The following is a 13,835-nucleotide window of genomic DNA, read 5'->3' on the forward strand; positions in this document are numbered from 1 at the left end:
AAGCACCATAGACAAAACCTCACAATAAATCACACAAACATGAAGGTTTAATAGGAGAATCCACAACTTATCCCTGATTTTAATTTTAAAAAAAAGCTTATATCACCAGCAGTGGCATAAGGTCATTGACATACATCACAGAACAAAGATGGTAAAAAATACATTAGTGCCATCTGGAGGAACTGTGTTAAACAACATTCAGTACCAATATGAAACATTCTTCAGACTTAAGTTAAGGCCCAAGTTCAGGGAAAAATGAGAGGAACATCTTACCTCTAAACAAAAAACACTATTTGTTTCCCTGTAAATGTACAAAACTGAGATGTAAAATTAGCTTTATGACTTGCTTTAAAAAAAGGGTCTTATCACTAAATTGTAAAAATTTATATTATAGTCTAGTTCAACCTGATAAATCTATAATAAATGTGTAACATTGAAAACATGGAAATAGTTTTTTTGGCCTTTGTTGCATTCAGAAGGACAAAGCAACCCAGACTCATTTCACCACAACCATTATTTGTGCTGCAACTCCATTACAGTGGTAATTTATTTTATTAAGAATTCTGCTGTTCTATGTGATATACTGGTAAGGACAATTTCCCAATGAGGCAACCAATGGTGAGCAAGCAATTTGTTTAAAATATCCTTTACTGGGGTAACCCAAACCATAAAAACACAACGGTAAGCAATGATCTTGCTACTATACAATAGGATACTTTTACACCAAGATAAAATGTTCGGTCACTGTGGCATTAGATGCCTGACGTTATATTTGGATGTGTCGTGATACGTGGTCATAGGTTTGTCTGCAATGCCACATGTTCCTACTCCCACCTTTCCGTTTACACTCTCCGGCGATGCAAATATACTCCTCTTCACCTGCAACAGACAATGGAAATCTCAGTAAATTGTTACATCTCTAAACCTAAAAAGATAAATGACAACATAAACAATATAAAACCATATAATGGTACATGTGATGGTACTTCTCCTGCGAAAAAGCAACAGCTGAAAATGTGCAAATAACATTTGAAAAGTTACTTCGTTTAACACGAAGCGCAGACAGTCATCTTGATTTCATATGAATTTAAGATGGTAATACCTCTGCAATTTTTTAAGTCATGTCCCCCTCCATCCTTAAATAGACTTATTTAGGAATATTCAACACAATGACGTTAGAATTTTGATTACAAACCGATCGTGTTATAAGAAGTCTTAGGAAGACATGTCACTTTCTCCCCTGCCCTTCCTTCACATGAGAGTTCGCTGCCCATCTGATTATAGCCCATCGAAACTACAGCTAAACCAACTTCACACATAGACATTTTATTTTACTTAACTAGGCAAGTCAGTTAAGAACAAATTCTTATTTACAATGACGACCTACACCGGCCAAACCCGGACGACGCTGGGACAATTGTGTGCCGCCCTATGGGACTCCCAATCATGGCCGGTTGTGATACAGCCTGGATGTAACCTAAAGACAAGATTAAATTGACAGAAGTCTGATGGGTGACCATATTATCAATTGTCAATGAAGAAACTGATGAACAGCGAGGCATGTGTAATTGACAAAGAGAACAGAGCTTACCAAAAAGCTACTTTTCCAAATCATTTTACAGAGAGGTTCATGCAGCTCAGATTAATATTACCCATCAGAGAGCATATCTATGGTTTCAAAAAAACTAACTTTTCACAAAACTCAAATTTGAGTGGATGGGCTGTATTTCTAAAGATAACTTTTACCATGAATAACTAGAAATCCATGCTTTCAACATGTGAGCACTCCCTGCAACATATTGCCTAGGCTACAAAGCAATGATTGGTAACATGACACTTAAAATATGCTATTCTGTTCTTTTAAAATGCATTGTCTTAGGATCATGTGGAATAATACTGTGAAAATCATAATGCCCTTTTAGCGTAAGAGCTGTTTGAAAAAACCACCTGAAATTTCAGATTGTTTTGGTGGGATGGAGTTTTGGCCTGCTTGGTGACATCAACAGGCAGTAAATTAGTTAATCAACCAATACGAAAGAGCTCCAAACCTCTCTGCCAATAACAGCTCATTTCTAGTTTTCCCCTCCCACTCAGACATACCTAGCAAAATTCTTTCTTGAGAAATTGCTCTTTGCTAAGACACTATTTTTGAACATTTTAACTGAAATCACAGTAATATCGTTAATTAATTAACGACTGCATTGGACCTTTAAGAAATGCCAAAAAAATGGATTTCTTTGCGATGGATATAACACTGAATTGTGGTGTTTGTGTTAACGTTTTTAATGTACAGGAACTCAAGTCTGTTTGTTCACCCGACCTAGAATACCTCAATCAAATGCCGACCGCATTACCTCCTGAGAGAATTATCTTCGGTCATCATCACAGCCGTGTATATTCCCCCTCAAGCCGATACCATGATGGCTCTCAAGGAACTGCACTGGACTTTGTGCAAACTGGAAACCGCATATCCTGAGACCGCATTTATTGTAGCTGCATTTATAAAGCAAATCTGAGGAAAACACTAGCAAAGTTCTATCAACACGTCGCCCACTCCAGTCGTGCTTCAAAAACTATCGACCATTGCTACTCTCCCTTCGGGGTCAGCTACAAGTCCTGCCCCACCCTCCCTTCGGCAAATCAGATCACACCTACATCCTGCTCCTCCCTTCCTATAGGCAGAAACTCAAACAGGAAGTACCAGTGGTAAGGTCTGTTCAATGCTGGTCTGACCAATCGGAATCCATGCTTCAAGATTGTTTTGATCACATGGACTGGGATATGTTCCAGGTTGTCTCTGAGAATAACATTGAGTCCGTCAGGAAGTGTATAGGGGATGTTGTTCCCACTGACGATTAAAACCTATTCAAACCAAAAACCGTGGTTAGATGGCAAGACACTGACGTCTTGCTCCCGTACATGCTAAACACCTTCTTCACCCGCTTCGAGGGAAACACAGTGGGTCACCACTGCTCCTGTGGACTGTGAGCTCTCGTTCTCCATGGCCGACGTGAGTAAGACATTTAAGCATGTTAACCCTCACAAGGCTGCTGGCCCAGACGGCATCCCTAGCCGCGTCCACAGAGCATGCACAGACCAGCTGGCTGGAATGTTTACAGACATATTCAATATCTCCCTATCCCAGTCTGTTGTCCCCACTTGCTTCAAGACGTCCACCATTGTTCTTGTAACCAAGAAAGCAAAGGTAACTAAATGATTATTACCACGCTGCACTCACTTCTGTCATCTTGAAGTGCTTAGAGAGGCTAGTTAAGGATCATATCACCACCTTAACCAACACCCTAGACCCACTGCAATTTGCATATCGCCCCAATAGATCCACGGATGACGCAATCACCATCGCACTGCACACTGCCCTATCCCATCTGGACAAGAGGAATACCTATGTAAGAATGCTGTTCATAAACTACAGCTCAGCATTCAACAACATAGTACCCTCCAAGCTCATCATTAAGCTCGGGGCCCTGGGTCTGAACCCCACCCTGTGCAACTGGGTCCTGGACTTTGACAGGCAGCCCCCAGGTGGTGAAGGTAGGCAACAACATCGCCACTACACTGATCCTCAACACCAGGGCCCCCACAAGGGTGCGTACTCAGCCCCCTCCTGTTCCAACTCAAAAATCAAGTTGACGACACAACAGTGGTAGGCCTGATTACCAACAAATACAAGACAGCATACAGGGAGGAGGTGAGGGCCCTGGCGGAGTGGTGCCAGGAAAATATCCTCCCTTCAACAAAACGAAGGAGCTGATCGTGGACTTCAGGAGATAGCAGAGGGAGCACGCCCCCATCCACATCGACGGGGCCACAGTGGAGGAGGTGAAAAGCTTCAAGTTCCTCGGCGTACACGTCACTGACAATCTGAAATGGTCCACACAGATAGTGTAGTGAATTTCTTCAGGCGGCTGAAGAAATTTGGCTTGGCCCCTAAGATCCTCACAAACGTTTACAAATGCACCATTGAGATCACCGTCTGGTATGCAGTCTACCCATAGAGCACCAGGGGCACACTATCTGCGCTCCAGGACATTTACAGCACCTGGTGTCACAGAAAGACCAAGGAGATCATCAAGGACCTCAGCCAACCAAGCCATGGCCTGTTCACCCCGTTACCATCCAGAAGGCAAGGTCAGTACAGGTGCATCAAAGCTGGGGCTGAGAGACTGGAAAAACAGCTTCTATCTCAAGGCTATCAGATTGTTAGACAGTGACAACTAGCCAGCGGCCTGAATTTTAGTCACCATCACTAGACGGCTACCACCTGGGCACTCTACCATGCACCTTAGAGGCTGCTGCCCTATGTACATAGTCATGGAACACTGGTCACTTTAAAAAATGTTTACATACTGTTTTACCCACTTCATATGCATATACTGTATTCTAGTCAAGGCCTATCCTATTTAACTATTGCTGTACATATACTATTCTTCAGATGTACTACATATTCTATCCATATTGTCTCTTCATCCCATAACCACTAACACTACAGCATTGCTCTTCCTAATATTGCTTAATTCCATTCTTTTACTTTTTAGATTTGTGTGTATTATTGTGTATTGTTAGCTATTACTGCACTGTATTTCGCTACACCCTCAATAACATCTGCTAAATATGTGAATGCGACCAATAACCTTTGATTTGATTTAGAACAAACTAATGAAAATGCTTTTGTATTCTTTGGGGGGGGAAATGCATATTCCAATGTTACCTAAGATCTTCATAAACACAACCAAAGCACTATTTTTGCAATAGAATATATGAAATGTATTTATTAGACTGTTAGGATGTTATTGGCTCAGAACGGGATGGTTCAAGGCCCGGCATTTCTAGTGTGTAAAGTAGATGAATATGCGAATGAATGAATATACCTGTCCTTTCTTGTTCTTGTTATAGGCCTTGTTGTTAAAACTCTGCCACTTGGATTTCTGGTCTTCTCGCTCCTGTTCCAGCTCCTTCATCCTCAACACCTTCTTCTGGGCCTTCTTCTTCTTGTACTCCCTCTGGTCTGCTATCTGCTCCTTCCTGTCATGGCGCACACACCCACACACAAAATCAAAATTTTAGATCAGCCATGGACTCTTCTGGACATCAAGAACTGGAAACAAGTGAAACTCCTGACCCAACACAGGACCTATTTAATTAACATATACGCTGTCTCTCCTACCTAGACTTGGATTTCCCGTCATCCTCAGAGTGCTTGCCCTCCTCGGCAGGCTTGAGGTTCTGCAGTGGCACCACCTCTGCGTTCCCGTAGCCGGAGAAGGTGATGGCCGCCGTGCCATTCTCGCCGTCTATCTCCTCAATCTCAGCTTCATACACCCTGTCAAAGAATCCCGGCTGTAAGCAGGTGAGTACAAGCAAGACTCAAGCCCTTCTACACAATTATAAAGAATTACAGATTCTGAGAGTTTCTGTTATTGTTCTTATTCATGGGCTAGGCCCTTCTTGCAAAATAGTCTTGTCATGTCTATCACTGCTTCACTGAACAAATACATCTGAATAGTGTAGGTCAAATGAAGTCAAGACCCTATATGTGCAAGCAAGACGAACAAAGATGACATTGTAAAATTGGTAACGAAACAGTTGAATATTCAGGTTGACTATGGACTGAGGAGCTTCTGGGTGATACTCACTGTCCATCCTTACTCCACGCAGTCATACACCTGTCCCCAACGCTCCACCTATGTTTCAGGGGGGCTGCATCTGAGCTGTTGGCACTAGCAGTACCTTCGGAGGGCTGCGACGTCAGGAGGTCTTTTGTTAAGTCTATGACTTCCTGTGAAGGATACGTAATTGAGGTCATTCAATTCCTGGATAATAATCACATTAGACAACAGACACACTAAGAAACATATTGACACTTAATGATGTAAAAATGATGTAAAATCTCAAATGTTCATGGCCAATACAGGTGACACATGGCTAACTAGTTACCGATAAGTCTTTCTGTAATTTGAGAAGGTCTTCATTTTCAGGGTCGGTTGATAAGGCGGCTTCCACTTGTTGCAACTGTGCTTTGTAGCTGCCCAACTGTTTCAACAAATCCTCTGACATCTGAAAATTCACAATGAAAGAGAGGGCAGGGGGGGGTAAAACGATACAATTGAAACAAAGCAATGACAGCAAATAACAAGCACACATAGCCTAATAACATCATTAAGTGTTGCACATCATAGAGAATTGTTACTAGAGGTCGACCGATTATGATTTTTCAACGCCGATAACGATTATTGGAGGACCAAAAAAAGCTGATATTTGTAGTAATATAATATATATTTGTAATAATGACAATTACAACAATACTGACTGAACACTTTTATTTTAACTTAATATAATACATAAATTACATATATTTAGTCTAAAATAAATAATGAAACATGTTCAATTTGGTTTAAATAATGCAAAAACAGTGTTGGAGAAGAAAGTAAAAGTGCAATATGTGCCATGTAAAAAAGCTAACGTTTAAGTCCCTTGCTCAGAACATGAGAACATATGAAAGCTGGTGGCTCAATATTCCCAGTTCTTCAATACACCCAGTTAAGAAGTTTTAGGTTGTAGTTATTTTAGGAATTATAACATGTCAACTATTTCTCTTTATACCATTTGTATTTCATATACCTGTGACTATTGGATGTTCTTATAGGCACTTTAGTATTGCCAGCCTAATCTCGGGAGTTGATAGGCTTGAAGTCATAAACAGCGTTGTGCTTCAAGCATTGCTAAGAGCTGCTGGCAAACGCAGTAAAGTGCTGTTTGAATGAATGCTTACGAGTCTGCTGCTGCCTACCATTGCTCAGTCAGACTGCTCTATCAAATATCAAATCAAAGACTTAATTATAATATAATAAACACACAGAAATATGAGCCTTAGGTCATTAATATGGTCAAATACGGAAACTATCATTTCGAAAAAAACAAAACATTTATTCTTTCAGTGAAATACAGAACCGTTCCGTATTTTATCGAACAGGTGGCAACCCCAAGTCTAAATATTGCTGTTACATTACACAACCTTCAATGTTATGTCATAATTATGTACAATTCTGGCAAATGAATTACGGTCACATAGTTCACAACGATCCAGGTGGCCCGAACTGTTGCATATACCATGACACAATTTCCCTAGTTAATATTGCCTGCTAACATAAATTTATTTTAACTAAATATGCAGGTTTAAAAAATATACTTCTGTGTATTGATTTTAAGAAAAGGCATTGATGTTTATGGTTAGGTACATTTGTGCAACGACTGTGCTTTTTTCACGAATGCGCTTTTGTTAAATCATCACCTGTTTGGCGAAGTTGAAGTAGGCTGTGATTCGATGATAAATGAACAGGCAGCGCCTTGATTATATGCAACGCAGGACAAGCTAGTTAACTTAGTAATATCATCAACCATGTGTAGTTAACTAGTGATTATGTGAAGATTGATTGTTTTTTTTATAAGATAAGTTTAATGCTAGCTAGCAAAGTATCTTGGCTTCTTGTAGCCACAAGGTCCTTTTGACGCTGCACTCACGTAACAGGTGGCCAGCCTGCCACAGTTTCCTCATGGATTGCAATGTAATCGGCCATAATCGGCGTCCAAAAAGGCCGATTACCGATTGTTATGAAAACGTGAAATCGGCCCTGCCGATTAATCGGTCGACCTCTAATTGTTACGTTACCTAACAAAGGGCAAAAGGGCTCTGTGGATAAAAGCTGTTTAGCTTTCATACTAGCTGTGTGATCAAGCTGTCCGTAGCAAATGTGAGCAAGACCTTTAAGCAGGTCAACATCCATGAAGCTGCAGGGCCAGACGGATTACCAAGATATGCGCGGACCAACTGGCAAGTGTCTTCACTGACATCGTCAACCTCTCCCTGACTGAGTCTGTAACACCTACATGTTTCAAACAGACCACCATAGTCCCTGTACCAAAGAAAGCGAAGGTAACATGCCTAAATGATTACCGCCCCATAGCACTCAGTAGATATGAAGTGCTTTGATAGGCTGGTCATGGCTCACATCAACACCATCAACCCAGAAACCCTAGACCCACTACAATTCGCATACCGCCCCAACAGATCCACAGATGACACAATCTCAAATCGCACTCAACACTGCCCTTTCCCACCTGGACAAAAGGAATACCTATGTGAGAATGCTGTTCATTGACTACAGCTCAGCGTTCAACACCATAGTGCCTACAAAGCTCATCAAGCTAAAGACCCTGGGACTAAACACCTCACTTTGCAACTGGATCCTGGACTTCCTGACGGGCAGCCCCAGGTGGTAAGGTTAGGCAACAACACATCTGCCAAGCTGATCCGCAACACTGGGGCCTCTCAGGGGTCCACGCTTAGTCCTGTAATCCCTGTTCACCCACAACTGCATGGCCAAGCACGACTCCCAACACCATCAACTTTGCTGACGACAACAGTGGTAGGCCTGATCACCGACAACGATGAGACAGCCTATAGGGAGGAGGTCAGAGACCTGGCAGTGTGGTGCAAGGACAACAACCTCTACCTCAATGTGATACAGACAAAGGAGCTGATTGTGGACTATAAAAAAAGGAGGGCCGAACAGGCCCCCATTAACATGGACGAGAATGAAGTGGAACGCGTCGAGGGCCGAACATCGACGAGACTGAAGTGGAACGTGTCGAGAGTTTCAAAGTCCTTGGTCTCCACATCACCAACAAACTATCATGGTCCAAACACACCAAGGCAGTTGTGAAGAGGGCACGACAACACCTTTTCCCACTCAGGCCTGAGAAGATTTGGCATGGGTCCCCAGATCCTCAAAAGGTTCTACAGCTGCACCATCGAGAGCATCCTGAAAGGTTGCATCACCGCCTGATATGGCAACTACTCGGCATCTGAACGTAAAGGCGCTAGAGGGTAGTGAGTACAGCCCAGTACATCACTGGGGACAAGCTTCCTAACATCCAGGACCTACAAACTAGGCGATGGGTATCAGAGGAAGGCCCAAAAAAATCATCAAAGACTCCAGTCACCCAAGTGATTATTCTCTCCACTACCGCCCAGCAAGCAGTAACGAGACGCTAAGTCTAGGATCAAAAGGCTCCTTAACAGTTTCTACTCCCAAGCAATTAATCAAATATTCACCCAGACAATTTACATTGACCCCCCTTAGTTTTTACACTGCTGCTACTCGCTATCTATCGTCTATGCATAGTCACAAATTACCTCGATTAACCTGTACCCCTGCATATTGACTCTGTACCGGTACCCCCTGTATATAGCCTCATTATTGTTATGTAATTTTCTTGTGTTACTTTTTGACTTGATTATTTTACTTTATTTCTTGAACTGCATTGTTGGTTATGGGCTTGTAAGGAAGCATTTAATGGTAAGGTCTACACCTGTTGTATTTGGCACATGTGACAAATAAGATTTGATATAGGAAAGGGCCTTCCCCAAACTGTTGCCACAAAGTTGGAAGCACAGAATAGTCTAGAAGATCATTGTATGCTGTAGCGTTAAAATGTCCCTTCACCGGAACTAAGGGGCCTCACACGAACTATGAAAAACAGCGCCAGACCATTATTCCTCCTCCACCAAACTTTCCAGTCAGGCAGGTAGCACTCTCCTGGCATCCGCCAAACCCAGATTTGTCCGTCAGACTGCCAGAAGGCGAAGCATGATTCCTCACTCCAGTGAACGAGTTCCCACTGCTCCAGAGTCCAATGGTGGCGAGCTTTAGACCACTCCAGCCAAGGCTTGGCATTGCACATGGTGATCTTAGGCTTGTGTGCGGCTGCTTGGCCATGGAGACCCATTTCATGAACAGTTTTTGTGCTGATGTTGCTTCGGTAGAGTGTTGCAACCGAAGACAGACGATTTTTAGGTGTTATGCACTTCAGCACTCCCATTATGTGAGTTTGTGTGGCCTACCACTTCTCGTCTGTTGCTCTCAGATGTTTCCACTTCACAATAACAGCACTTACAGTTGACCGGGGCAGCTCTAGCAGGGTAGAACTTTTACAATCTGACTTGTTGGAAAGGTGGCATCCTATGACTATGCCATTTTACAGTCACTGAGCTCTTCAGTATGGGCTACTGACAATGTTTGACTGTGGAGATTGCATGGCTGTGTGCTCGATTTTATACGCCGGTCAGCAACGGGTGTGGCTGAAATAGTCGAATAAACTAATTTGAAGGAGTGTCTGCATACTTTTGGCCATGTGTAGCTACACAAATTCCAGCTGGCTAGTTAGCTTAATTGGCTATCTGGCGTAACTAGTTACATTTCGGTGGAGGGTTAACACATTTACAGCACTCGTTTCTCAGGTAACTAACGTTAGTTCTCTTTATTTCCTTACTCTGATAGGTATCAAATCTAGTTATCGACTTTCAAATACATTTCAAATAGGCATCGCTAGCAAGAATGTCAGCTAACTAACGTTACCGCTAGATAGCTAACGTTAGTTAATTTGTAGGCCATCATCACAACACAGTGACATTTTTGCAAAAGAAAACACATTCAAAACGGCTAAATGTTCATTAATAATCTTACCTTTCTGTATTTGTTTCAACTGAATAAATAAGGATATTCAGATTTTACTGAAATAGGTTCTCATAAATCAGCAAAAATAAATATTTTAAAAATAAACCGGAAATGTCGATTATTTCTTATAACATGTTATTCTCGCGATAGTAGTCTGCCAAAGTGTAATATCGCTCTTTGTCAGCAGATGGGGCTTTATCCCAATAAATTCTGTCCATGGTACTTAAAATGGACAATTGGTATTTGAATCGACACTCTAACGAATTCACTGTAAAAGGTCAACTCTGACTGTAACTCATAGGGTGTGTTCGTAAATTGTCTCCAGTGTGTCAGAGTGCGCTCTGGGTTGGTCGTAAATTCAATATTTTCCCGTTCGTAAATTAAGAGTGATTCACTCTCGGTGTACGCACTGGACGCTCTGGTGGAGGAGTAGGGTTGATCAGAGCGTTCTGACCTCACAACGGCAGTCGGCTAAATTTGGCTAGCTTGCTAGCTACTTCCAGACACAAATGAGCAACACAACGAGAGAACACCTCACGCTGACCATTGTACTTACCCTAGCAGAGGTGGTCAGGCTGTTTTCATGTTACCTAGAGCATTGGTGACTGTAACCGCAGCTGAATGACGTTTATTTTTTTTGCTGACTATGGACACCGATCATATTCAGCGGTGTTGTGTGTATGTAAATTCATCAGTTATTCTGCGCAATGGCACATTCAGACAAGAGTGCTCAGAAGTCGGAGTAGATAACCAGAGTGAATTTACGAACGCACAGTTATTCTATAATATGTTGGGTGCATTCGTAACTTCCAGTTGGAGTGCCAGAGTGCGCTCTGGGCGTTAGGAATTCAGAGCGTTGCCAGATTGTCCGTTTGTAAATTCAGAGCATTGTCAGATTGTCCATTTGTAAATTCAGAGTGTTTCGCTCCAGGAGCACCCAATCTAACTGGCTAAAGTTGGCTAGCTTGTTAGTAGCTACCTCCAGAAACAAATGAGAGAGCACCTTACTCTGACCATTTTACTCCACTAGCAGAGCTGGTTAGGCTGTTTTCATGTTATATAGAGCGTTAGTGTTAACTGTGCTGTTTTTTTGCCAACGTTTACTGACACCGGTCATATTTGACCAGTGTTGCAGGTTCGTAAATTCATAAGTTATTCTGCACTGTGGCACACTTAGACGAGAGTACTCTAAAGTCACAGTAGATAGCCAGAATGAATTTACAAACGCATCATTAAATAAGAGCCGTCAGTATGTCTTCAACAAGTCATATAAGGGTGTGTTCGTAAATTGCCTCCAGTGTGTCTGTTACGTAAAGTAAATTCAGAGCATTGTCAGATTGTCTGTTCATAAATTCAGAGTGTTTTGCTCTCAGTGTTCAGAGCGCACACTGGATGCTCTGGCTGAGGAGAATGGTTTACTGACACAAGTCATATTCAATGGGTGTTGCACCTTCGTAAATGAATCAGTTATTCTGTGCTCTGGCACACTCAGAAGAGAGTGCTCTGAAATCGGAGTAGATTATAGTGCATAATAATATATGAAGCTATTATTTAGGCCTACTGTTTGCAGCAATTAACTTAGGCTACTTGCTGTCATTAGCATTTTTTAAGATGAAAATAAGTCATTTACAAGACGCTCTTATCCAGAGAGCCTTACAGGAGCCATTAGGGTTAAGTGCCTTGCTCAAGGGCAAATCAACAGATCTTTCACCTAGTTGGCTCTGGGAATCTTGGATTAACTCAAGGTTCCTAGCGTCTCCACCGAGCCAGGTAAATCTGCTTTTAGTTTTAATGCACCGTATTACTGGAACAAAATTCAAAATGCATTTCATCTTAATGTTCTGGTGTCCTTTCAGGAAATTTCAAGTATTGATTGGTGACTTATTTGTGGAGTAATGTAACTGTTTTTCTGGGTGTTTCGTGATGGTTTATTAGTGCTTCGCATGACTGTATTTTTGTATTTTAATGTGTATATACAGTGCATTCGGAGAGTATTCAGACCCCTTGACTTTTTCCACATTTTGTTACGTTACAGCCTTATTCTAAAATGTATTCAATAGTTTTTGAATCTACACACAATACCCCATAATCGCAAAGCAAAAACAGGTTTTTAGACACGTTTATCATATTTACATACGTTTTCAGACCCTTTACTCAGTACTTTGTTGAAGCACCTTCGGCAGTGATTACAGCCTTGAGTCTTCTTGAGTATGACGCTACAAGCTTGGCACACCTGTATTTGGGGAGATTCTTCCAATCTTTTCTGCAGATCCTCTCAAGCTCTGTCAGGTTGGATGGGGAGTGTTGCTGCACAGCTATTTTTCAGGTCTCTCCAGAGATGTTTGATCGGGTTCAAGTCCAGGTTATGGCAGGCCGACTCAAGGACCTTGAAAGACTTGTCCCGAAGCCACTCCTGCGTTGTCTTGGCTGTGTGCTTAGGGCCGTTGTCCTGTTGGAAGATTAACCTTCGCTCTGAAGCAGGTTTTCATCAAGGATATGTCTTTACTTGGCTCTGTTCATCTTTCCCTCGATCCTGACTAGTCTTCCAGTCCCTGCTGCTGAAAAACATCCCCACAGCATCCCCAAGGCATTTCGTTTTTTGTTTTGAATAAATTAGCAAAAATGTCTAAAAACCTATTTTCGCTTTGTCATTATGGGGTATGGTGTGTAGGTTGATGAGGGGGAAAAAATGTAATACATTTTAGAATGAGGCTGTAACTTAACAAAATGTAGAAAAAGTGAAGTATCTGAATACTTTCCGAAAGCACTGTATATATACAGTGGGGAGAACAAGTATTTGATACACTGCCGATTTTGCAGGTTTTCCTACTTACAAAGCATGTAGAGGTCTGTAATTTTTATCATAGGTACACTTCAACTGTGAGAGACGGAATCTAAAACAAAAATCCAGAAAATCACATTGTATGATTTTTAAATAATTAATTTGCATTTTATTGCATGACATAAGTATTTGATCACCTACCAACTAGTAAGAATTCCGGCTCTCACAGACCTGTTAGTTTTTCTTTAAGAAGCCCTCCTGTTCTCCACTCATTACCTGTATTAACTGCACCTGTTTGAACTCGTTACCTGTATAAAAGACACCTGTCCACACACTCAATCAAACAGATTCCAACCTCTCCACAATGGCCAAGACCAGAGAGCTGTGTAAGGACATCAGGGATAAAATTGTAGACCTGCACAAGGCTGGGATGGGCTACAGGACAATAGGCAAGCAGCTTGGTGAGAAGGAAACAACTGTTGGCGCAATTATTAGAAAATGGAAGAAGTTCAAGATGA

At 41.8% G+C, this 13,835-nt stretch overlaps 1 protein-coding gene across 2 annotated transcripts; it reads right to left on the bottom strand.

Annotated features, from left to right (window-relative positions):
* Nucleotides 1–29: 29 nt before the first annotated feature.
* LOC139570900 (survival of motor neuron-related-splicing factor 30-like) lies at nucleotides 30–11,112 on the bottom strand. 2 transcript variants are annotated; one of them, XM_071393212.1, is made up of 6 exons: nucleotides 11,092–11,112; nucleotides 5,956–6,075; nucleotides 5,655–5,797; nucleotides 5,186–5,341; nucleotides 4,890–5,043; nucleotides 30–879 (listed from the first exon to the last, which is right to left on the bottom strand). In XM_071393212.1, the coding sequence occupies exons 2-6, from the start codon at nucleotides 6,073–6,075 to the stop codon at nucleotides 742–744; spliced, it is 711 nt and encodes a 236-aa protein (XP_071249313.1). In that variant the 5' UTR covers nucleotides 11,092–11,112; the 3' UTR covers nucleotides 30–741. The 2 variants fall into 2 exon arrangements, with proteins under 2 accessions (XP_071249313.1, XP_071249312.1); XM_071393211.1 differs by lacking the exon at nucleotides 11,092–11,112 and adding an exon at nucleotides 10,545–10,702.
* Nucleotides 11,113–13,835: the final 2,723 nt, after the last annotated feature.

Source organism: Salvelinus alpinus, chromosome 3, assembly GCF_045679555.1.
Source record: "Salvelinus alpinus chromosome 3, SLU_Salpinus.1, whole genome shotgun sequence".
Taxonomy (NCBI): Eukaryota; Metazoa; Chordata; class Actinopteri; order Salmoniformes; family Salmonidae; genus Salvelinus; species Salvelinus alpinus.

Coding starts and splice junctions, on each gene's coding strand:
- LOC139570900 (XM_071393212.1), bottom strand. CDS start 6,075: ATGTCAGAGGATTTGTTGAAACAGTTGGGCAGCTACAAAGCACAGTTG. Junction 5,044..5,185: donor GACGGGAAATCCAAGTCTAG/GTAGGAGAGACA, acceptor GCGCCATGACAG/GAAGGAGCAGATAGCAGACC. Junction 880..4,889: donor ACAAGAACAAGAAAGGACAG/GTATATTCATTC, acceptor TGTCTGTTGCAG/GTGAAGAGGAGTATATTTGC.